The sequence below is a fragment of the Alosa pseudoharengus genome, unplaced genomic scaffold (genome assembly GCF_046254945.1).
Source record: "Alosa pseudoharengus isolate Yale_2024_CS ecotype anadromous, Long Island Sound unplaced genomic scaffold, YU_APseudo_1.1 YU_APseudo_1.1_scf_4, whole genome shotgun sequence".
NCBI lineage: Eukaryota > Metazoa > Chordata > Actinopteri > Clupeiformes > Clupeidae > Alosa > Alosa pseudoharengus.
The window spans coordinates 19,773,266-19,797,870 of record NW_027468774.1 but is presented as its reverse complement, the minus strand read 5'-3'; the positions used below and the strand labels follow the sequence as shown (position 1 = coordinate 19,797,870).

Below are 24,605 nucleotides of genomic sequence, written 5' to 3'. Positions count from 1 at the left end.
AAACAAGGTCCCGTTCCAAAAGTTATGCGCTACGTGAGTGCCGCTATAACATTACGAACACCCCCAGCATTTGTAGTCCAATCGCAGTGCCTTGTGGGTCATGTCATGCTTTGCTTTCCCATGACGTCTAAGTTAGCCGTGCTCCGGTACAGTAGCTAGCAACGTGTATAAGAATTACATTTTTTTTTCTTGTTATTAGTTGTAGCCCTTCTTTATTATCGGGCAAGACATCGTGTAGTCACTGAGCCCACGAGCCACCCTTCATTCTCTCTCTTTTGAAAAAAAAGAGGTAAGTTCGCTAAGGTGCGCGTTTGTATTTTAGCTGTTAAGGCTTACTAGCATTATCGCTAGCTAACGTTATCTAGTTGGCCACCATGCTAGTGGATGGCTTACGTTATTTCAACGTTAGCTACCTAGTAAGTAGCTTTGTGAGCTAGCCAGACAACAGGCATTCCTAATTTCCCATCTATGTTGTAGTTTGAATAAAACACCTAATTAAATGATCTATGGGTGTTTGATGTTATTTTAAACACCTGAGATGTTATGACAATGACTAGCATGATACATGAGGTGCCCGCTGTAGCTACGTTAACGTTACTAGATAGAACTAGCCAAAATCGGCCATGTTATTTCAGTTTCCTTATCATAGCTTTTGTTTCGCATGTAATTGTTGTTTGTATAGCTTAGTTTAGTATTAATTTATCGTTCAGTTGACTGTTGCAGTGAGCCTGTTAAGTCGGACAGTTAATTAGTTGCTACTTGTGAGTTACCAACTAGCTAATGTTAGCTAACTTATCTTCTTATGAAGTTGCGACAGTCTTCTTTGCTAGCGAACAACACCATAAATCTCACAAGTAGGAGATGGATAGCTAACTGAACCTGTTAGCTTTGCGTCCCATATGACGGAGTTCTCCGGGATTACGAGGCCCATTTTTACTGTAAACCATTACCGTGCCAATACGTTGACGAAATGTGCATTAAGATTAGCGAGTTAACCAGTTATTGCCAGTCCTCGTTTTACCGTGTCGGACTAATTTTTTGTGAGTTAGCAGATCGTTTTGCGTTGTCTACAGTGGTCAGTCTATGGCCATATGCTATTGTTAAAGCATTAATTTATCGTTACCGGGAAACTTCATATTCATGTTGTGCGTCACCGAAAATTATAGTCAGCCAGTAGCAGTGAAACATTGTGCCATTGGATTTGTTTTACCACCAGCGAATTGTTCATAATCTTACTCAATCACTACTTAAAATAAGTTTTCGTGAATTATTGCAGTGACTGCTTGAGTAGACGGTAGTAATCGAGGCCTGTGGTGCTTATCTTGCTGCTTTAAATTCAGTGTGTTAATTTACGTTCCTGTAGTAGTAGCTTAATATAATCTTAGTTATGAAATTAAGAGATCAAATTGCAGTGTAGTTTTGTTTTTCATGTCAATGTAATTTGGGAGCGAGGTGACTTAAAATTTACGCCTTGAGTCTGCTGAGATTATGTTACTGTGGCATTCAAAAGTGTTTCAGCTCAGGATCGATTAGGGGAATGATTTTTTTATTATTAAAAAACAAACAAAACTTGTATTTGTTTGAACCTTGACTGAGCTGCTTTTGTTTTAGGCGTTCTCAAAAGGTTAGATGCCTAATGGTGTTTTCACTTAGTTTGCCCCTTACTTGATGTTGACCTACCTTTTCCTTGCTGCTTCTTTCTCTGCCTTGTTACTGGTTGCACCCCTAAACCTCTCCTTCATTTTCCCTCCTCATCTCATAGAGCAGAGATGTATAACGGGATTGGCCTTACCACACCGCGTGGTAGTGGCACCAATGGTTACGTGCAGCGGAACCTGTCGAGTGTGCGTGCCAAGCGCCCGCGCGAGGACCGTGGTACGGATGAGAAGGACCGCGAGCGCTTGGAAAGCCAACTGAATCGCCAGCCCAATGCTGAGATCCTCGAGCACCAGCGGAAGAGGCAGCTGGAGGTCAAATGTGCCGAGCTGCAGGACATGATGGAGGAGCAAGGGTAAGGTGTAGTTCCAGTTGTGCCAGATGAAATTATGATGGGGCACTTGTTGCATTGACCCGCAGTTTCCCTCATCACAATTGTATTGGGGTCTTACCTGGTCCAGTCTGATGCTTCTGTAGGCCCTCTGTGAACGTCCAGGTTGTTTAATTATAGATGGTTGCATGTTCAAATAGTGTCCTCCAATAGCTGCATCAAACTCTATTGAGTCAGATTGAACATCATATACAGGTTGTGTGTCTTACAGCACTCATCCATGTGGGACGTAGCGTAGCTTCAACACTGACCTGTATTACTTCTCTCAGGTACTCCGCTGAAGAGATCGACGAGAAAGTGAACAGTTTCCGACTGATGTTGCAGGAGCAACTGGAGCCTGCTCCCACTCCCACAGAACGTCCAAAGTAAGTCCCCGGACATCACCAGACAACACATTCCAAAGGTTATCAAAGATATCCCACAGACAGTCAGGCAGCTGTCTCCAGTCTTTTTTTTTTTTTTTTTTAAGTATATTTTTTGGGCTTTTTATGCCTTTACTCAGATAGGATAGTGGAGACTGACAGGAAGTGAGTGGGAGAGAGAGTCGGGGTGGGATCCGGAAAGGTCCACGGGGCGGGAATCGGACCCGGGTCGCCGGCGTACGGTGCAGGTGCCCCAGCCAGTCGCACCATTGCTGGGGCCCTGTCTCCAGTCTTTACTGTCTATTCTCTGTACCTACATTGACTTTTGCATCTTCTCTCCTGTCTTTAGTGTGACTGAGACACATGCGTTGGCCGCAGCCAACCAGCAGAAGAATGACCGGCTGAGGCAGGCCTTCGGCATCGGCTCCGACTACGTGGACGGCTCCTCCTTCCACCCCGACCGCAAGGAGCGTGAAAAGGAGAAGAGGGAGCAGGAGAGACTGGAGAGGGAACGTCAGCAGCAGCAGCAGAAGTACCAGTGAGTGAATGAGTTGAAGGAGCTGGTTGAGACTGGGATGGAAGGCAATAACTGAAAGAGCAAAAAAAATCCTTTTATGGTGTAACCTTTTACGTTCTGATTATTGCTTTGAATGGCTTAGAATTGTGATTTGAATTTGAATTCCTTTATCCTGTGTTTTCTAGACTTATAGAACCAGAGGAGTCAGAGGAGTCTGACTCTTCCCCTGAACGCAAACAAAGTCATAAGAAGAAGAAAAAGAGAAACAAGCGTAGAGAAAGGTGAGTGTGGACGGAGGAGAATAAATGGGTGGCAGGCAACTTGTGCTTGTTTTGGCGGTTTAGGAGTGGATATAAGTTTCTTGTGGTCATATCTTGTACTGTTATCTGTTTTAGCTCAGAGAGTCCCTCCCCTTCTCCCAAGCGTGATAAGAAGAAGGCTCAAAAGAAGAAGAAGAAAAGGTATCTTTTTTCAATTGTACTGTTTTTGTGTTGTTTGGGGCAAAGCCTGTCTGAAAGAGAAACTGTTAATTCACAAACAGAAACTGACAGGCCAACAGTGACCCACTTTAAATTACACCAGCTTCTGTGTTTCTGTTACAACTTCATATTGAGTTGTTCACATTTAGTAACCATACCATTGTTAGGTTGGCACTGATGAAATACATTATTGTTCACTTATCCAACCTTTTCATTATTTCTTAGGGCGGAATCTGAAGAAGACAGTGATAGGTAAGCTACTTGAGCAGAACTCCTACTTGTGCGGTAATACTTCTTGTGTCTTGCGGAGTTAGTCATGTTCCATTGTCATTATTTCTCATCAGTTCCTCCTCCGAGAAGGAAACATCAAAGAAAAAGAGAAAGAGGAAGAAGAGTGAAAATGAGACTCCACCTCCTCCCAAGACCCGCAAACGCCGCAGTGCATCATCCAGCCCTGCTCACAGGTAGTGCTCTCTTATCTAGTACATTGACCTTTTAAAACACCTTTTCCATGTGAACATTAACATGAAACCTGATCTGTCATTGCTGTACTAGTAGTTTGCAATGCATAGTTCCTTCCTTTCTGTTGACTGAGGCCATGTCTATTTGTAATTTTGGTAACCAGCCCATCTCCTGCTCCACTGAGGGAGCGACAGCAGAACCAGCCGGGTCGAAGAGGCGAGGAGGGGCGCAAGGAGCGCTCTCCTGATAGAATGGGGAGAGGTCGCAGCGAGAGGACTCCCCCAAGAAGAGCAGGACGCGAGGTAGGGTCATTGATGCTCTGTCTGGGCGTTTGTGTTGTCCTCTAGGGCAGCCATTAATCCTTGATTGATGTTGTGTAACAATACTCAGATCAAGATATATAGTGCTTTGTGAGCCCTGCGTCCAAATTTCTACTATTAGTTCAGTAGGATAGTGTTCATTTTGTCAGACGAGACGAGAGGAAATAACATGATGTTTTGACATTGACATAATGTTCTCTAAGGAGAGTGAAAAGCAGTTTGCAGTAAAGCTAACCAACGTCGTCTCTATCGCAGGAAAAAATAGCGAGCAGCCTGATAACCAAATGAAATGCTCGGCGGGCCGGATGAAAGTGCTTGGCGAGCCGGATCCGGCCCGCGGGCCGCAGTTTGCCCACCCCTGGCTTAGATGGAGAGTTAGGGGAATGTGTTGCGTTTGGGCGCATATCGCCATCTAGCGTGGTGGAGTAAAACATTAATACTTGGATCTACGACAGTGTTTCTCAAACTTTTTCAGACGAAGGACCACTTAACTTAACCAATAAAAAAGAAACTTACATCTAGCTAAAAAAAAAAAGATTAGACTTACTTCAACAGTAGGCTATATTAGCCTACACAATAGGCCTACTCACTGAACCACCTTGCTTATTGTCTTTGCACTTTGCTTATTGTGTCAGAGAATTTAAACTGGCATATCTTACATAGACAGTGTTGCAGAACTGTTTGGACCACTTGGGATAGCTTACAGATCACCAGTGGTCCCCGGACCACGCTTTGAGAAACACTGGTCTGCGAAGATCATGACAGTGGTCTAGTCAAATCTTTTACTTTCTATGGTCAAATCCCAGCCGAGCTATAACTGTAGCTTGACTTACCTGTGCATGTAAACATGCTGACTGACAAAAAATCAGAATGAGTAATTATAACAGACGAGTAGCCCTGTGGACACACAATATTGTTGGAAAATTGAGATGTGTGAAACACTATTTGACTGAAATGGTAATCATAATTTGTTATAAAAAAAAGACTAAAATGCTTTGACTAAAACTGACTAAGACTAAGATACCTTTAGTTTTCTTTTGACTAAAACTAGACTAAAATGACGAGACTTTTAGTCGACTAAAAATTGACTAACAAAAATTATATTTGAATGACTAAATATGACTAAGACTAAAAAGGACCTTTCATCACAAGACTAAAACTAAATTAAAAATAGTGACAAAATTAACACTACAGTAGGAAATACTCCTAAGAATATGCAGTATATTCTTTATCACTCTCTATGTCCTTTTTTTCACTCTTTAATGACGTTTATGTTTTCTCTTTGCTTCCTTCCCCCAGAATCCACCCAGACATGTCAGTTCCTCTGATGGAGAGAGGACAGAGAAAGACAGAGGAGGGGACAAGGACCGAGGCAGGGAGAAAAAGACAAGGCACGACTCCTCCTCCCCTTCTCGGGATCGAGCTCGTCGGTCCAGGAGTGGGGAGAGGTCGAGAGGACGGGAGAAGGAGCAGGAGAAGCAGGACAGAAACAGACACGACTCCTCCTCTCCATCTCCGTCCCCAAAGCGACAGAAGGGCATGAGTCGTGAAGAGGAGCGTAGGAGACAAGAGGAGGAGGAAAAGAGGAAAGACAAGCCCCAGAGGCGGCGCGACGACTCTTCCGCTTCCCCGGACCGGGAGCCTCCCAGGAGAGGACGTAGCAAAGAGAGGGAGAGAGGGAGCGGAAGAGAGAGGGACGTCACACCTAAGGCCCCGTCTGACCGAGAGAGGGACAGGGAGCGGGGCAGGCCGAGAGAACCACCGAGGGGGAGGGAGAAGGAGAGCCCTCCGCCGCCCAGAGCACGAGAGGGCGACCGCGAGCGGGAGAGACCGAGGGACCGCCACAGCGGCTCTGCGACCCCTCCTAGGCGCTCGCCCATCGCCAACGGCAGACAGAGAGAGAGGGATCGGGAGGAGGAGAGGAAGAACGAAAGGGGCAGGGAGAGGGAGACTCCCAAAGACCGGGAGCGAGAGAGCGACCGGGAGAAGGAGAGGGGGAGGGAGAAAGGGAAGGAAGACACTCACTTCGGCAGGCAGCGTCCACAGGATCGCACTCCAGAGAGGGACAGCGTGGCAGAGGCCAGGAAGGAGAGAGTTGTAGAGGACAAGAGCAGAAAAGAAAAAGACGTGGAGGAGAAGAAACGAGAGAAAGTTAAAGGGAAGAGTCCTGCGAAGGAAGAGAAGGCAAAGCAGAAGCCGGCGAAGAAGAGCAAAGCCAAAGAGAGCAGTAGCAGTAGTAGTAGCAGCAGCAGCAGTAGTACCAGCAGCAGCAGCAGTGATAGTAGCAGCAGCAGCGACGATGATAGTGACAGCTCGTCTTCTTCCTCATCCTCCTCCTCTTCGTCGTCGGCCTCCTCTGACGACGGTGAAAAGAAGAAGAAGCAAAAGGCAGCCGAGAAGAAAGGGAAGGAAGCCCCAGCTCCGCCTCAGCCACCCGCTCAAAAGGAGAACGGGACCAGAGAGAGAGTGGACAGAGGGAGGGAGAAGGAACAGCCCCACGTGCCCGCTTGGAAAGGCAGCCCAACTCCTCCTGCTCGTGCGCGTGACCAGAGAGAGGAAAAGGCGGACAGGAGAGGCCGCGAGCGCTACAGCCCCACGCCGGCAGCCAGGGGCAGGTCTCCACCCTCTCCACCCCGCATGGCCGCGGACAGGGCTGGAGCCAGGCGGCCAGGCCGGGAGGGAGCCCTAGAGAGATACACTCCCACCGAAATGGACAACCACAATAGGGACCGGGAGAGGGGGAGAGACCGGGAGAGGGAGAGGGGGAAGGAGAGGTCCTCGCCTGCAGAGATGGAGAGGCAGAGGGACAGGGGGAAGGATAGATACTCGCCCGCAAACGTGGACAACCGCAGCCCTCCGCCTGCCCCCCAGAGAGGTCGAGACCGGCCTCTCGCTACTCGCTACTCTCCCACCGAGCCCACTAGAGACCAGAAGGGAGGGCGAGGGGAGGGCGCCGACGCCTACCGGCCCTCCGCTGGGGAGAGTCAAGGGGAGGGGGACAGAGACAGGAAGAGGAGAGGGGTGTCGCCGGACTCCCCCAGAGCAAGGGGCCGGGAGGACGCACGCACCCCGCCTCGGCAGTACCAGGATGGCCCACGTGGCCACTCCCCCAGGAGGGTTTCTCCCGCCCGCTCACCACGCAGAGAACGCAGCAGAGACCGGGAGAGGGACCGAGAGCGGGAGCGAGACAGGGAGAGGCAGAGACAGAGGGAACGTGACCGGGAGAGGGAACGAGAAAGGGAGAGAGACAGGGAAAGAGATAGAGACAGGGAGCGAGATGCTGACCGTAGCAGAGACAGGCCACCGGTCAGGAGGAGCAGTAGGTCTCGAAGCCCAAGGAGGAACAGCAGCCCCCCAATCAGGTATGTTTGGTGTATGTGTTGTGTACCCCACCAAATAAGCCACAAGGGTCCAAATGCACCATTTTTCTTGGACCTCAGTGATCACTGCTACTGGGCAATGTTTTTAAACTGATGTCCTTTTTTCAGGTCTCGACGTTCTCCATCTCCCCGATACCGACGTAGGAGCAGTCGGTCACTATCAAGAGAACGGGAGCAAGAACGAAATCGAGAGAGACAGCGAGAACAAGAGCAGGAGAGAGAAAAGAGAGGACGTCCCCCTGCCAAAGCCCCTTCCCCACCTAATCATTCGGGATCATCTTCGTCTTCGTCGTCCTCCTCATCCTCCTCCGACTCGGACTCATCTGCCTCCGAGAATGAGGCAGGGAAGGCCGGAACAAAGGAACAAAGCCGGAAACCCGGCTCCGAGAGGGAGACAGGGATGAGGCAGGAGGAGAGGACAGAACAGGACAGGGAGACTGCTGAGAGGAGAAGGTCCCGGTCTCTGGAGAGACGAGCTCCTTCCAGCCAATCAGATCGCAGGGCACCAGGCAAAGACCCGCCCTCTCCATTCCGGACCCCGGCAGAGAGCAGGGATTCGTCGAGAGGAGGTCGCAGGGGCCAACCTACAGCTCTGGCCCCCCATCAACCAGAGCAGCCAAACACGGCAAAGAATCCAGTAAATGGGCAGCCAGGGATAGAGGAGAAGTTGAAAAAAAGCTGGCAGGGTAGCTCAAGCTCGTCATCATCTTCATCATCTTCGTCCTCCTCATCGTCGTCAGATAGCTCAGACTCAGAGCCTGAGCAAGACAAAGGGTAAGGAGCTTTGGCATAAGTTCACAAACGGTCTTTAACACACTGATAATGCGTGGCCAGATCTCAAAATTTTTTTTTTTCTTTTTTCACTTTCAGTGGCGATGCTGCTCCACCTCGTAGGAAGTCATCCTCATCTTCACCAGGCGGTGAGAAGGAGGGTAAAAGGAGGTAACTAGTTTGATGTTTTTATAGAATAAGATAGATAATAATTGCCAGCCATCCCCAGTAGATACAGTTGCCCCCAGAATTATTGGCACCTCTGCTAAAGTTGACTAAAAAGAGGAATATTAGCTGGTTTGATTTGCATTGAGCTCAATTAGCATCAAACCAGCTAATAGGCTAACTGAAATGTAAGGTTTTGATTAACAACAAAATCAAAAATATATTTTTATAACTAAAAAATATCGCCATAAGTTATGGGCCAAATTGTTATTTTATATATTGCTATCAGTATAGGCCCAGATTTTCTCAATTTGAATAAACTAGTACAAATAATTGACTTTACTGATCCTAATGGTGTTTTTAAGGGAGGCAGAAGACATACAGTTGCCTAAAAAGAGGAATATAAAATCATCTTGTGGAAATTGATCTTAATGCCTTAAGTAAAAAAAATGAGGAAATATCCAACCTTTAAGGACGCCAATTTTCTTTGTGAATGAATAATGTATCACAAAAAAATAAATGTTCTTCCTTAAAATACAGGGGTCATAAGTATTGGCACCCTTATGTTAAATTTTCATAGAGGCAGGCAGATTTTTATTTTTAAAGGCCAGTTATTTCATGGATCCAGGATACTATGCATCCTGATAAAGTTCCTTTGGCCTTTGGAATTGAAATAGCCCCACATCACACAAAGTAAAACTAAAATATTCATGAAATAAAATAACCATGTTCAAGTCTTTCAGGCACAACATTTACCTTGTGCAGAATTGATGCAACATAACAGATTAACATCAGCAGCTGCCATCGGTAAATGTCACATACATTTGCTGATAACTTATATCAGTCAACAAGGCCAATGTTGGCCGATAGTTATTTTTGTAGAAACTCTATTATTAACTCTATTATTAATGTAATCTATTATGTCTTAAAATCATCAGTGCAGTCTGCCTACCTTCTTATCCCCCTTCCTCATTCTAATAATGTACATATTGTTAATATCTAGTTACTCACACTTTAATATGGTTTGTGCAATTTTTAGAGTAATTCACAACTTTGGAGAGCGGTTACAAATGCCACCATTTTAGGACATTTCCTTCAATTAGGTGAAGTAAGAGACTCACAAAGTATCTTGGGAAGCGATGCTCATATAATCCTGTGTTTTCCCCATTAGCCCTCATCGGCCTGAAAGGGTACCAGCTGATTCACTACGAGACTCCCGTTCGCTCAGCTATTCTCCTCCAATGAGAATGCGCCGTGGTGCCCCCTCCCCGCCCCAACGAAGGTCAGAAACTTGTTTCCCAATGTCTGTGTGTTTTTGCCTTTATGTTCTAGTACCACAGACACACCCATGCTGATCTCTTTGCTTTTTCTCTTCTTCAGGAGTGGAAGCAGGCGGTCTAGGAGCAGGTCACCCAGCAGTAAGCGGAGGAGATGAGTCCTCTCCTACACGTCGTCTCTTCATTTCGTACCTCTGGAAACTTGATGTACTGAGCTGGACTGTGCCACCCAGCCGTTTTAGGGTTGATCGTGGGTGGCAAATAAAGACATTAGGGACTTTCCCCAGTGATATGATGGTTAAATTCACTTTTTTATTATGGGGACACATGTGAAGGGTGTGGGACAACACCTAATGCGGACACACACACACACACACTTTTTTTTCCCTCTGACCCTTCATTGTTATGAATGTAGATATGACTTCAGTAATTTGGCTTTCAGTGAATGGACAATGTGCTGTACCCATAACTGTGACAAACCTTTCTGTTCTCTTTGTGAAAAAATACCGAATTGAGTAATAAAGACTCTTGTGTCTCTTACATGTTTACTTGTTTCCTATTCTTAGTGGTAGATTGTTGACTTTATATTTTGATGTCAGGGGTGTATTTTCAATAAGCAAAGCTTAGTTGCACAGATAAACAATCTGGATATCCCCAAATTCTGTGTTGTGGGTTTAAAGTGTTGTCAAAAAATCATAATGGTTTGGAAGGCATGATTGAAAGATAATTTGGAAACATTTTGTTTCTATTTTGCGGTTTTAATTGCATTTGTTTTAAATAGAGTGTTAGGGCTTGTTCTACCTTCAGAATTGTTTTTTTATTCTTCTACTTTGTGTTTAACAAAGTCGAAGATTTGTCATCCATTAAATCTCAATTGTTCCTGCCATTTTTTCATTTTCCATATATTTGGTAAAAGCACAATCTTACTGCATTTACTCAAAGTACTGACTATATACAACCCCTGTCCAAAAATATGGAATCACCACTCTTGGAAGATGTTCATTCAGCTGTTTTATTTTTTAGAAAAAAGACAAACCACAGATGTGCCTCAAAAATATTTTTTTTGGAATTATTTTGGAGTGATTCCGTACATTTTTCCTCAGGATTGAGTGATTCCATATTTTCCTCTACATGATCTAAAACATGAATTGCCTTAAATTACTACAATTTTTGCAGATTTGTTGGAGCTATGTTTCACAAAGCCAGAATGTTCATCTGTTAAAAAATTGAGGCACATCTCTCTTTAAAAAATAAATAAATAAAACAGCTTAATGAACATCCTCCAAGAGTGGTGATTCCATACATTTTGACAGGGGTTGTTTAAGGGTTTCAAGCCACTGATCAAGAATGTTTAGGGATCAGTTGTTCCAAGTAATACCGAAGACGTCAATTCCCACAATTCAAAGTAGCCACTTCCGCCTGCGTAGAATTTGGGCGACAGCGTTTGAATAGAGTTGTTGGGTTGCCCTGATTGCGCTAGAGGATTTTTTAAATAGACAAAAGTGTCCATAAAACAAAAACAAGCAACAGTAATCGCAGCCATGGGGCCCATAGAGGTACATTTTCATCTTAAAATATTGAAAGACTGCCATTTATTTGTTGAGACGACTTATTCTCCACGGGGATCCTTGTCGTGTGGTGAACAGCGTTAATCATGAAGTGCCCTATGGAAGTACCTAACGTTAACTAATGTTAAGCGCTTGCTGTATTGTTTGAAAATGTCGATTGCTAGCCTCAATGCAAGTGTTCCTTTGAAACGATGAATGGTCACAGTGTGCTAGGTTTGTTGTGTACATAATAGAGTGTTTACGTCCATGTTGTGTCTATAAACTAAAGCCACAGGGATGCTGTTAATAATGGCTGACTAGGTTGACTTTTTCTTCTAGTAAACACCAATGAACATGCTTTCTATACACAGCTTCTCCACATGTCGGTCTTCTCCCAGAGCTTCTCTCCCTGCGGACGTTTCTTGGCAGTAGGGAACAACTACGGAGAGATTGCTTTGTTTAGGTACTGCGATGACGCTTAAAGTTTGGTTTAATTTCTTTCGTCTGCTAGTAGCAGCCAAAGTCAGGCAGATTGTCAGATGTAGACCTAACTAAAGCTTCTAATGGTTCCTCTGATTTGTTTTATGCAGTCTATCAGCTGCTCTCAGTCCAGAGGCCACAGACCTCAGTCAGAAACCAGTCCTCACTTTCACAGGTGAGTCTCAAACCACCTACCACCATGTCAATATGCTACTGCATAAGCTATTTTGTAGTTGTCTTGTGACTTATCTAATCCATCACTATGACCCATTTTCTTCATCCTATGGTTCTTTTGTGGCAGCTCATGAGGGTCCAGTGTTTTCCCTGCTTTCCACGGATAGCCAGCTTCTGAGTGCAGGGAATGGCGAGATCAGTGCCTGGAACTGGTGTGAACTCATCAAAAGGGTAGGTCTGGACTTGTACTATGGAGAGTATTCTTCAAAATCACCTTGTAAGAGAGAATACACTGCACAAAGTGTCTGTCCATGTGAAGTGGCTCTTTAATAAAAGTCTGAGTGTTTTCAGTGTCTAAATGGACAATTTTGTACTTGATCTGTGTCGAGTATGTGTCTTCACATTAATTTCACACAATCTTATTTCAAGGGAACATACTGGATAAGGACACTTTTGGTGTCATGATTTTTGCACAAATGGGTGTAAAGTATATTACTAGCCTCAGTTCGCACTTTACTTGGATAGTCCACCTACAAAGACTTTAGAGATGGTTACTGAACATCACCATAACATACTCTGTAAATGTTATACAACCCCAAATCAGAAAAAGTTGGGACGTTGTGTAAAATGTAAATAAAAACAGAATGTAATAATCGGCAAATCTTTTAAACTCATATTTAGTTGCAAAAAGGACACATGTCCTATATCAAATGTTATAAAATGACAAATTTGACTATTTCATGAAAAATATATGTTCATTTTGAATTCGATACCAGCAACATGTTTTTCAAAAAAAGAAGTTGGGACTGGGTGTAACAAAATGCTGGAAAATTTATGAAAAGTAATGATAAAGAAAAGAAAAGGAGGAATGTTTCACAACTAATTACGGTAACTGGCAACACGATTGGGTATGAAAAAGAGCATCCCAGAGAGGCAGGGTCTCTTAGAAGTAAAGATGTAGGGGTATTCATTACTCTGTGAAAACCTATGTGCACAAATGAAACAATGTAATTTAATTCTTAACATGAAATTGTGAAGTATTTGGGGAGTTGTAATGGACATAATATTATTAAAACATTCAGAGAATCCAGAGTAATCTTTGCAAACAAGGGAACGAGCTGAAAAATGAATTGGATGGCCGTGGTCTTTTGGACCTCAGATGGCACTGCATCAAAACCAGACCTGTTTCCAGACCTGTCATTGTATGGGCTCAGGAAAACCTCTGATAACCATTGTCTATGTGCACAGTTTGATACTCAATTTGAAAACTGCAGCCAAAATTGTAACAGCCAAAACAGCCTTCCTTGCAATGACTACATTGTGATCACTACAGCCTATAGGGACTGATATGGCTTTTGAGTAAGAAGTTCTGTTTATGTAGATGTGGTCAAGGCAAGAGGACGTTATGATACCTTTGTTGTTAAAACTTACTCTAGTCGGCTGATTTACCATCTGTTGTAGATCACATATTGGCTGTATTCATGAGCTTCTGCTTTAAAGGAGAAGTTCGGTGTGAAATTGACCTTAGCTGTACTGAAAGATGTTGCCGAGTACTTACATGTGTCCAATAGGCACCTTCGCTCACCCCCTAGCATTCCGAATTACGCCGTTTTTAGCCAAGTAGCTGTGGGGGGCATAGCGTAGCCTATGCAGCTAAATCACTATTTTTACACAATTAAAAGGGTTCCAAAACCCTCAGAAGTCTACCAATGCAGTGTGGAGTTACTTGGAACCTTTTTAATGGTGTAAAAATAGCGATTTAGTTGCATAGGCTACGCTATGCCCCCACAGCTACTCGGCTAAAAACGGCGTAATTTGGAATGCTAGGGGGTGAGCGAAGGTGCCTATTGGACACATGTGAGTACTCGGCAACATCTTTCAGTACAGCTAAGGTCAATTTCACACCGAACTTCTCCTTTAAGGGACAGTTGGGTAATAGCCAGTCTACATTCAGGATGATGAAGAGGTGAAGCAGCACAGTGGTAAACATTCCCTGTCCCAACTTTTTTGAAACATGTTGCGGGCATCAAATGCAAAATGAAATAATCCGAATTTTCATTTTCAACATTTGATATGTTGTCTATGTCCTTTTTGCTGCTAAATATGGATTTAATCTGACATCAGATTATTGTAGTTCCTTTCAGTATGACACTGATTTTGTAATGGTGAAACAGGATGAATAATAGTGGAAAGTTGCCTTAACCCCCCCCTCTCTCTCTAGAACACAAAAGCTGTATGGACAAGAAGGCCTAACTACAAGTAAGATTATACTCAATGTAGTTGTACCGAAAGTATATACAGGGCTATCAAGTCTCATACATTAAATGTCAGATGCATGCAATGGACAGATCTCAAACAACCTCACACCACACATGCCTTTTCTCAGGCTAACATCTTCACTTGCCCCACATATCAGGCCGAATTGTTTTAACTGACAAGCATTGGATAAACAATGGATTTTACTAAGTGGCGCAGACAAAAATAGAATGGAATCGTAATCAACGCGTTAGCGGTGGCAAAGTTTGACACTGGTGTGCGGGGTTGTATTGAAAACAATGAAATGTAATGTAATTGAATGTCAAGTGGAAGGCCCGCACACACGTCAGCATCTATGTGTAGAGAGCTTTAGTCCCACTAACCAAATTTAAGTAGATTTTTCCCTCAAAGGGCAAAACTTGACAGCCCTGTATAAGATAGATTACCTTTTCTATATTAATAGCCGACATAATACTATAAAATAAAAAAATAATGTTCATGATATGGTATACTGAAAAATAATACATGTTTCATGTGCTGTAATGTTATTTTGTTTTCTTCTTTCCAGAACCAGTCTAGAGATTCCTGAAATCAATGCTATGGTGCTCAGTCCAAAAGTGAGTAGAGGGGACTGTGCCCTAGCTTAGTGGGTAGCCATGTGTTGAACTACATACTCTTACATTTATCAAGCAGTAGTCAAAGGAGAACATAAAGTGGCTGTCAATATGCCATGTTCAACTTAAAACACTGCTGGGGATTGGTGTAAAGTACTACCCTGGAAACCAGAGTGATGCTCATTACTTATGTTCCTTGTATCGTGGGGCACCAATCACATCGGTGTATCTGATATAGGCGGGCCATAGGCGAGCTAAACAGATGATGACAACTCTGCACCGTCGGAAAATCCCGAATCAGTCAGTAAACATTGGTTATAGTGTTATTCAATTTAGTGAAGTCCGGAATCAGTCAGTAAACATTGGTCGTAGTGTTATCCAATTGCGTGCAGTGAGATTTTCAAATGCATGCTTGGTGTCGCCCCTCGAGTTGGGCCATTACATTGGTCATGGCCAGACCCTTAATCTTTCTAGATTTCCAGGGTCTGGATTTCCAGGCTAGTAAAATGCCAGGTTTGAAAGAAAACAATGCCTTCTGTCTCCCTCCTCTTCGTCACTTTTTCACTCTCATCCCCCTCTTTCTTCTCGCTTTCCAGGACAACAGCTTGATTGTTGGAGGAGGAGACAATAACATTCACATCATGGACCTGGAGAGTGGCATCTTCAAGGTCTGAATGCAAGTTTCTCTTCTAATATTCATTGGGATTTTTTAAAATGCTGTTGATTACTAATATCTTAGCGCACCACTCAACCTCCCTTGCTTATACACACACACTTGCCCCCACTCCACTCTGATTGTGATTCTTAGTGTGTTGATATGTCAGCTGGCCGTGTATCACAGCTGACTTTATTGTGCCCCACACCCCCATCCAGTTGGTGTTGCAGGGCCACAGTGACTACATCCACTGCCTGACAGTGAGGGAGAGGGAGGGAGAAATCCTGTCTGGAGGGGAGGATGGTGCAGTGCGGATATGGGGTAATTTACAAGCCTGGCCTGCTGATTTTTTTAAAAATATACTCTGTTATGCCAGCTCACTAGTCTAGTGCACACTGTTAACTAACTGAACACCATCTCCTATCAGATTCCAGGACAGCACAGTCAGTACACTGTATCGAAGTTCACAAATATCAGGTACGATTACTTTGTTGGATCATTGGATGATGATGTGGATGAAGGGTCTCACAGTAACCATGATGAATTACTTAGAGGCTTAAGATGAACCATGGATGATGATTGCTGTTTCATGTTGTGTGATTGTAACAATGCCAGGGGATCATAAACAATCACCCGAGAACAGAGACCAACTTTGTGTGTGTGTATGTGTCCCCCGGCCTGTGTGCTATGACAGGAATGTGCCCGCCCCCAGCTTGGCAGATGGATCAGCTGCCTGACCACAGACTCCGACTGGATGGTGAGACGAGAGGGGGTGGGGTGGTTGTCTACTGTGTACATGACAGGCTGGCTCTGTTCATGTGATGGGGGAGTTGGGGGGGGGGGTCAGAGTATCAGAAGGGTTTGTGTGGACATGCTTCCAAGCATGGACAAGATTACATCTCAACACGTATGTTCTTGTTTAAAATCTTTTTTATCAGTCCCCTGTGGATTTTTGACATTCCTGTGCATGGAAAAGGACTCCCATGAGTACTGTTTTGTGACTATAAATTGATCAAATCCTGATAAAGCAGTGATAAAATTGAGATTAAAATCAAGAGTGAGTAGGTTTGCTGCTTGCTTGGTACGTTTCCCCTCTTTCATCTTCTCTCTCTCCTTCTTCACTTCAGCTCTGCGGAGGCGGGCCGACTCTCTCTCTCTGGCACCTGCGCTCCATGTCTCCCACATCAGTCTTCCCCATTGCCGGTTGCCAACGTCAGGCCATGTTTTACCAGGACCTGGTGAGTAGTTATCTTCATACTATTTCACACCAGTGGAAAAATATGCCTTACCATTATCTTAACCTCAAACTATTTACCATGCACCTGACTAAGAAACATTGATGGTCCTATAGGTTTTGTGCATGTTTTTGTGGATATAGTTCACCCTTGTGCTCCCTCATTGTCTCAGATTTTATCAGTCGGTGAGGGCCCTTATCTGTACCATTGTTTATTGGGAGGCCAAATCAAAGCTCAGATTCCCTGCACTTCTCCATCTCTGAACACCCTGGCTCTGAATGTTCACCCCTCTGAGCCCCGGGTGAGTTCGTTTGTTATGTCTGTCGCTGTCAATTTCAGACTGCTGTCACGTTCCATTGTTGAGTACTCACATTATGGCTCATGACTGAAAACTCATATCTCATTACAGGTTATGACGCTAGGGGGCAGCAGTGACCATATTGATGTTTTCACCAACTTGTCCTACAGAGCTTTCTCCTTGTCTTTCTAAGATCATGTGCGTCTTTATACCTCAGTCTTTTCTCTCAAACATGACGCTCAGCTTTTGGAAATTGATTTTAATTGTGAATTCACCGTGACCTATTTTTATATGTAATAAAGTACTTTTGTTTTCAGAGTCTTGTGTGTCATATTGTAGACCTGCACAAATCTTGATGTCTGGCCAAAGAAATAAAGACTGAGTATTTTTTTTTAAATTTAGATTGGTAATATTCATATGGTAATTACAACATATTCCCTTCTTCCTGCGAATAGAGAACATATGATTTTGATTTCTTATGGGACCTTTTGTACAGCTTTTTTAAAGAAGACTGCTATTTAACATGCATTGGTAGCTTAAGTATTCCTTCTTAAAGGGCTGAAACTGGATCAAGGCAACTTTCTAAACGGAAATGGTTGACCGGGAGCCTAAAGTTTGCGATAATACTGGGATTCTGAGAGCACACGAGGGCGTATTTCCGGCCGGTAATCCTGATGGATTGCTGGTAAAAACGAGTTCATACCGATATTGTGGAGATCACTGCTCTAGGGCATAGTTTATGGTTATGGTTATGGATACGCTTTTGGACATCCAAGGCGTAAAGTTTAGCCTAAATAGACTAGGCTACGACACCGCATGAAAAAAAAAGAACAACTCAATGCAGTTTGGGAGTCCTATAAACTCTGCAACAGGCGGGGGTTAAGAAAGCCAGGGGAGGGGTTGAGAAGAACCCATGCCATGAAGATGGTGACTCAACACTCAGGTGCGGCGGCCAGAGGCGGTGCCCGGTGAGCCAGTGGTCATTCCAAGGCTGCGCACTTTCTTAAGACTTGATCCCAGGAGCCTAGTCCTTGGAAGTGAACACAATCGACGCTACGTGGTCGATAGGAAAACAAAATCAGCGATTGTGCAAACCCTGGTATCTTGGAACCACGACGCCCTCAAAGTAGGTAGGCTATAGTTTGTTTGCCATCTTAACATTTCGGTAACGATGTTTATTGTGATTCCGCATTCCTTCTTCATTGATTAATCGGCGCGTGCTGTCAGACTGGCTTACTGACATACTTACTGATTTACGGGTCTGGCTATAAAGGTAAGAGGATCGGTTCAGCTCCAAGGCAAGAATGATTAGGCCTTAGCTAGTAGGTTACGGTAACGCCGCTAGCGCTTGATTGAATACTTGTTTACTTCAGTTGAAAATCAAAACACCGCGTAGCTCACAGAAATTCTCTGGCCTAGGTTGGTCAGCACTTTACTGATGCAATCAATGATGTACGGTAACTTAGGCTAATATCACAAATGATTTTGTTGCGATTAGATGGGCTGTGTTTAGACCACTGTAACGAGACGAAGATAGACTAGGCCCACTGATTGTCGTTAACAAGTTTTCTTTTAACAAAACTGATTACGTTTTGGGCAATGCATTGTCTGTAGGCTAGAAGTCATGGGCTACTGTCGGTTTCACTTCCATTTATTTTTTTTAAGAAATCGGGCGTAGTTCATCATCCCTGCCTCTCTTTTTGAGACTTCCCCTTGCAAGTTGGATAACACGTAGCTTTCACTTTTTCATTGTGTCTTGTATTTTGGATGTTTTCTGCCGATTGACTGAAAGTAACGAGACGTGTCTGTTATGAGAGGTAGGCCTACGTCCAGCTCTATATTTTGTATCGTGATGTGAATTTCTCTGTATGTTCAACCATTGGTGGTTGCTTACCTATCCCGCTTGTGAGTTCAGTCGTTAAATACATTAGGTGTGGTCCGTCTGCTTCAGCTATATTTAATGATTGAAGGAAGGGAGATGGGGCACGCAGCGCGCCCAGCGATGGAAAAGTTAAAATTAGAAGCGCAGCTGTTGTTCCGGGGAACAGTGCACGGGCACCGAGACCGACAGAAGGCATACAGCGAAAAAATGTCCCATTTAAGAAATTGTGAATAACTCAAGCGGATCATTCCTTAACCTGCTTTGACTTCTTGCTGTTAACTTCCCATACGTGCATCTCCTCTGCAGGTCTGTTTTGGACAAGGACTCCAGCATGACTCTTCACCTCACATGAAGGACGTAGGGAGGGCTTTAACCTGTAGAGGAGCTGGGCACCACCATGGACACTACGAAGAGGATGTTGCTGTTGTGACTGAATGCCTCTCCCAATGTCAGATATGTCAAGATGAAATTTGGTGAGACAGAGAAACAGGCAGTAGCCAGCATTGTTTACATAATTGTTTTCCAAGGAGTCTTCACAGGAACATTCTGAGCATTCCCCTGCCTCACATAGGTGAATAAACATGAGATTCCACTAATGCCAACTGGCTGTTGACCTCGGTTCAACCAATTTGACTCTACTGGCCTAGCCCCCTCTGTTCATGCCATCAGCAATAGGAGGACCCTGATGTGAACTGCATGTCAACATTGCACACAGGATCAGTAACTCACAAAGTCTAGAAAGACTTTCTACACCAGATTGAGGGGAGAAAGTCAACCTGGAGCAAGCTGGAACATGCCTGTATAATTTTGGATTCTTGCATTATTGTAGGAATGAACTGCAGCTCAAGACTTCAGTATTACCTGCAGATCTGTAAAAGATGATATCTGAATTAACTTAGGACAAACTTCACAATTGTCGGTCATTTCTCACTGGATGGATGTTTGAACTGGTATCGTACGGCAACCTATGTTCTGGGTCTAGCAGGGATGATGAACTACCCTTTTTTACAGATGAATTCTGATGGACCCACCTGCCCATCATATTGATGTTCTAGAGGACACTGACAGAATAAGGTGAAATTTGCTGGGCTGCTAAGTAGCATTTAACCAGGAAGGACAGCACTGCACAATGGCTGGGAAGGACTATCATCATCTCTTCAAACTGCTCATCATTGGAGACTCTAGTTAGTAGTGTTTTTTTATCTGTTTTATTTCTCTTCTGCTTGTCTTTCATGTCCGTGTACAAACTGGTACTGTTTATAAGCCTGGCACAAATTCTGGAATACTATACATGTTGTGGTTAGATCTACATACTATCGAAATTTTGGTGTCCTCTAACGCAAGACATCCAAAGCCATTTTCCTTAATTCCATTAGTTTGCCTCTCTGATCTGTTGTTAACCTCTGTAGTTGGTCATGAGGAGTGTATCGGGTCACTGCCACCATATAGATGTCCCTTGCTTTGTCCTCCCTCTGTCAAGTGTAGCAATATTGGTATTGGAGATTGGTAAGCCTTAGCTTGTTTTGCATAACAAATCCCACCGGAAACTCAGTCATGCAAAGGGGAAGTCGAAAGGGCTGCTATGAGGCCAGCGATTCCATTTACTCCACTGTTGCACTTCTATTTCCTGGCCAAAAACTGGTGGGGCCATTTTCCTTCTACAGCTCAAATGTGATAGGAATTGCCTCACACTTTCTCTTTCCAGTAAATGTAGCTTGTACAGAGAATAGAGGACTTTTGAAAACAATGTAGTCCTTATTGACATGTACTTTTTTTCATGGCCACTTTCAACTACTGTATGATGTATTCCTAGACCATGTCAGACATCATGCATCACTTCACACTTTGTTTGTAGAGTTCCACTCAGACTTGCTATTCTCCCTGCTTGCACCTTCCTGTTGACGGGTTTGGTTAGATCACTCTCCACTTTCATGTTGCTGCATGGATGTAGATATCAGCTTCAATGCAGGTTGAACGTCTCTCTTACATCATGGACATTTCTCTTGGTCACAGATGTGGGGAAGAGCAGTCTGCTTTTGCGGTTTGCGGACAACTCCTTCTCGGGTAAGCAACCTCTGTCCTATGTGTGTCTGAGCAATAGTGTAGAGTTTGTTGGTAATGGGAGTGTACTGTGACTGATTATTGTACAGGGTGTGGTTACAGCATTTCTTGGATAGAAAAACCCTGCTCGCCATGTAAAAGCAAACATGATTTCATGACGTAAACGGTTATTGTCTGTGTGCTCTTTGAATCTAGTAGACACTTTCCTCCAAACTAATACACATTAAGTGTAGTCTGGGAAACAGCAGCCCATATGTTCTTTGCACCTAGAGTGAATGTTGGGTAGAGACTTAATCAGCCCTGAAGATATCCTCCTTTTACAGGAAAGAAATGGTACAGTATTGTCATCAAGATGTTGGAACAAATAGGAGAGGATTTCATTTGACTTTGACTTTGTTTGTCCTGTGTTAGATGATAGTGTTGCCAGAGGGGTTGAATGACACAAGATCTAGTAGAATTGTTTTGAATGGTCTTGTCTGAATCACTAGATGGACCACCACATTTGTGTTTAATTAGTGGATCACTGTTAACAGGTTGTACCCCATTTACTATAAATCTCATTTACTCATATCACTGCCTTAGGCAGTATTTAAGGTGTCTAATCAGTATGCAGGAAGACATGTACCTTATCCTTCTTTGTAAAACCATTCAGTAACATGTGAGGTAGTTTACTGTAGGTTATGTTGCCCATGATTGCTGTAGCAGCCTGCTGTGTTGTTGCTGGGGAAGGTGGAGTTCTGTCCTCTGAGACTACAGCTGTGGTCACATGAATGACCCATCCCACCGCTCTCCATGTGTCACTGAAGCAGGAAGCATCTTCAAAACTCAGCCCAGAAGCTCTGGATCATGGAGCATGGATTACAACTGTGCAAATATCAGCCTAATTAATGTCCATCGGGCCTTGCTGGCCTTCTGTTACTCAAAAGCCTTGACTATCAGCTATTTAATATTCAGTTTCATTGCTATGCTGTTATGAAGGATGAGGCCTAGACCTGTAAACTGTTGGACACGTTTAAAGGGACACCAGGCAGCATTTTCGTGTTAATTACTCATCTTCGTAAGTCGGTATATGGTTAAATGACTCATTACAGGGCGAATGAAGACTCTCTCGCCCGCCCCTAATGCCTGTAGGAAGAATATCCCGCTTGCAAGTTCAGTGTATCGTACCCGCCGACCGAAGCAGGATCAGTTTACATCCTGCATCCACAGCACAGAGGCAGGCAAACGAAACGCTAACGATTGTTGCAAACGTGTGTATAATGGCAGAGCCGGTGAAGAAGCAGCGAAAACCCTTGACGGAAGATGTAAAGGAAAGGAAAATAGCTTCAGACCGAGCGAGGGGGAGTTTCATAGAGAAAAAGCATCAGGCTTGCCTGGTGTCCCTTTAAATGTTGTTCCCAGTTCAAGCATACATAGCAACATCATTTAGATCATGGCATGTCCTGACATTGCTTTCTGCAGGCAGCTACATCACTACGATTGGAGTGGACTTTAAGATCCGCACCGTAGAAATTGACGGGGAACGTGTCAAGTTACAGATCTGGGATACAGCTGGACAAGAACGATTTCGGACCATCACCTCCACGTAATCAAACAAATAACAATCCCTAAAGTAGTAAACCGTTAACCATCAGGTGTAGACATACTGATGAAAGTGAAGTCAACACACAAATGCAGATATACATTTACAACATATCCATACCTATGTATTGGTAGTAAAGTATAGACTTTCATAGGTTATCGTTACAGCACATATGAAGTATTGGTAGGCCAGCAGTAAGCTGATGTCAGTAGGAGCTCATTTTTATAGACCTCTACCAGGATGTGTATACATGGGTATGTTGACATTACTAATGCCTTCATCCTGTTTTTTTTTGTGTTGACTATCCCTCTGTCTGTCTCTCTCTTGTTCTCCCAGGTATTACAGGAACACCCATGGCGTTATTATTGTGTATGACGTCACAAATCCAGAGTCTTTTGTAAATGTCAAGAGGTGGCTGAACGAGATCTCCCAAAACTGTGATAATGTTTGCAAGATCATGGGTAGGTTTCTGTTTATGTGCTGCATAACATTCATATCGGCGACTATCCACACCCTCCCCCATCTTCAACCGACAAAGCTTTCTGCATGCCATATGAGCTGCTCTGTGGCTAGGTGCCAGGCAGGGTGTCATGTTATACTAGTAGTTGATAGCTCTTTGTCCAGAATAGGTCCCCATGGTATACACTGTAAGAGCATGTATTTATTCAGATGTAATTTTAAGGATTGTTATATCTACTGTATGTGTTCAAAGTACAACTTTCCATGCTGTATTGCCATGGCACACCAGTTCCTCATTCCAAACATCTCTATGGTAGTGATGAGACCTTGGGTTTCTGTGACATTCTAGACATTCATTTTCATGTTTAAAAGGTGTGTCAAAACAGCCATAGTTTTAGCGCAGTTGTGTCCGTATTTTAGAATGAAATTAACCAACAGAGCCCAGAGTGTTTGCTTTTGCAAATGCGGTGGAAAACAGTTTTGTATATCATACTTGCCGAGTCATTTACATGACTCATGTGAAATCTATAACTCATGTAAAATGTATAACTACTCTTGATCTCCCTTGCCAGTTGGGAACAAGAATGATGACCCCTCCAAGAAGCAAGTGGAAAGCAGTGATGCTCTACGCTTTGGCGAGTCTGTGGGGGTCAGGGTGTTTGAAACAAGTGCCAAGGAGAACATTAACGTCGAGGAGGTGAGCGTCATGGAGTGACACATGCTTGCATGGCTTTTGACAAATGCATTCAGCCAGTCCATATTGGTCAGCCGTGAGCATGTGGAAACTGCTCAGTTCTAAATATGAAAGCAAAACCACACAGTGTCCGCATAATCAGTGCAGTTTGTACTTAGAAAATGATACTTCACTTCTCAGTTATACCACAAGGCCAGTTCAAGGCCTGTTGAAATGATTACAGCAGTGTGTTGTTAGAAGACTACACTAGTGGCTTCATGACTTTTGATTGCTTTGTTGCTGTATTTGTGTGTGCCTGTGCCTGGTGCTGTGCGTTCCTGATGTGTCTATGTCTGTGCGCTCCTGGTGTTCTTCCTGCACAGATGTTCATGGCGTTCACTCACATGGTCCTGCGGGCCAAGAAGCAGAGCCAGAGCCGGGCGGAGCGCGAACGTGAGCGAGAGAAGGACACGGTCAACATCAACTCCCACCGGGACCGGGAGAGACGGAAGAGAGGGAAGAAGTGCTGCTGAGGAAGGGAGAGATGCAGCATCTTGTGGCCCAGTATGAAAGACAAACCTATAACATTGCACTGACCGAGCTATCGGAGGGAGAAAACTACTGCTAAGTGCCGAAATGTCACACTTGTGTTCTGCTTTTTATGTCTGTCTGTCTTGTCTTTTTTTAACTGAAAGGGAACCATGTCCCGTTATGTCTCATTGTCATTTAATTGTCTAACCAGCGAGGGCTGTTAACAGGTTTTAAGTGTTCTGCTGTGATGACCTAGTGAATTGTCAGTTTTATTTTTTAATAAATAAAAACTGTCATTTTGACCGCTACAGACGGTTAAAATGAGATGTCAAGTAACGCATTAGCAATAAATGAATCCTTCTAACATGGTCTCCAATT

At 44.0% G+C, this 24,605-nt stretch overlaps 3 protein-coding genes across 4 annotated transcripts; all 3 read left to right on the top strand.

Moving 5' to 3' along the window:
• Positions 1-101: 101 nt before the first annotated feature.
• Positions 102-10,320, top strand: srrm2 (serine/arginine repetitive matrix 2). Its single transcript, XM_076265197.1, has 14 exons — positions 102-289; positions 1,763-2,011; positions 2,317-2,412; positions 2,759-2,947; positions 3,112-3,207; positions 3,322-3,387; positions 3,631-3,657; positions 3,750-3,869; positions 4,031-4,169; positions 5,487-7,549; positions 7,676-8,341; positions 8,438-8,509; positions 9,675-9,785; positions 9,884-10,320. Exons 2-14 carry the CDS (start codon positions 1,770-1,772, stop codon positions 9,936-9,938), a joined length of 3,942 nt encoding a protein of 1,313 aa, XP_076121312.1. The 5' UTR covers positions 102-289; positions 1,763-1,769; the 3' UTR covers positions 9,939-10,320.
• A 901-nt stretch (positions 10,321-11,221) lies between these two features.
• thoc6 (THO complex 6) lies at positions 11,222-17,358 on the top strand. The gene is made up of 13 exons (XM_076265185.1): positions 11,222-11,336; positions 11,699-11,790; positions 11,918-11,982; positions 12,109-12,212; positions 14,203-14,240; positions 14,806-14,854; positions 15,448-15,519; positions 15,725-15,827; positions 15,934-15,983; positions 16,201-16,263; positions 16,634-16,744; positions 16,914-17,042; positions 17,151-17,358. Exons 1-13 carry the CDS (start codon positions 11,322-11,324, stop codon positions 17,229-17,231), a joined length of 972 nt encoding a protein of 323 aa, XP_076121300.1. The 5' UTR covers positions 11,222-11,321; the 3' UTR covers positions 17,232-17,358.
• A 374-nt stretch (positions 17,359-17,732) lies between these two features.
• LOC143101900 (ras-related protein Rab-35) lies at positions 17,733-24,591 on the top strand. Of its 2 annotated transcripts, none has more exons than XM_076265187.1 (7): positions 17,733-18,165; positions 19,228-20,105; positions 20,935-20,985; positions 22,444-22,567; positions 22,901-23,025; positions 23,596-23,720; positions 24,080-24,591. In XM_076265187.1, exons 2-7 carry the CDS (start codon positions 20,051-20,053, stop codon positions 24,227-24,229), a joined length of 630 nt encoding a protein of 209 aa, XP_076121302.1. In that variant the 5' UTR covers positions 17,733-18,165; positions 19,228-20,050; the 3' UTR covers positions 24,230-24,591. The 2 variants fall into 2 exon arrangements, with proteins under 2 accessions (XP_076121302.1, XP_076121303.1); XM_076265188.1 differs by lacking the exon at positions 17,733-18,165 and adding an exon at positions 18,750-18,856.
• The last annotated feature ends 14 nt before the right edge of the window (positions 24,592-24,605 follow it).

What these genes read in the sequence shown, in the direction of transcription:
- thoc6 (XM_076265185.1), top strand. An exon ending in CTATGGTGCTCAGTCCAAAA is followed by an intron (nt 14,855 to 15,447) that starts GTGAGTAGAGGG and finishes CTCGCTTTCCAG; the next exon opens with GACAACAGCTTGATTGTTGG. An exon ending in CCATGTTTTACCAGGACCTG is followed by an intron (nt 16,745 to 16,913) that starts GTGAGTAGTTAT and finishes TCATTGTCTCAG; the next exon opens with ATTTTATCAGTCGGTGAGGG.
- srrm2 (XM_076265197.1), top strand. Translation starts at nt 1,770, where the DNA reads ATGTATAACGGGATTGGCCTTACCACACCGCGTGGTAGTGGCACCAAT. An exon ending in CAAAAGAAGAAGAAGAAAAG is followed by an intron (nt 3,388 to 3,630) that starts GTATCTTTTTTC and finishes ATTATTTCTTAG; the next exon opens with GGCGGAATCTGAAGAAGACA. An exon ending in AACAGCAGCCCCCCAATCAG is followed by an intron (nt 7,550 to 7,675) that starts GTATGTTTGGTG and finishes TCCTTTTTTCAG; the next exon opens with GTCTCGACGTTCTCCATCTC.
- LOC143101900 (XM_076265187.1), top strand. Translation starts at nt 20,051, where the DNA reads ATGGCTGGGAAGGACTATCATCATCTCTTCAAACTGCTCATCATTGGA. An exon ending in TTTCGGACCATCACCTCCAC is followed by an intron (nt 22,568 to 22,900) that starts GTAATCAAACAA and finishes TTGTTCTCCCAG; the next exon opens with GTATTACAGGAACACCCATG. An exon ending in AGAACATTAACGTCGAGGAG is followed by an intron (nt 23,721 to 24,079) that starts GTGAGCGTCATG and finishes CTTCCTGCACAG; the next exon opens with ATGTTCATGGCGTTCACTCA.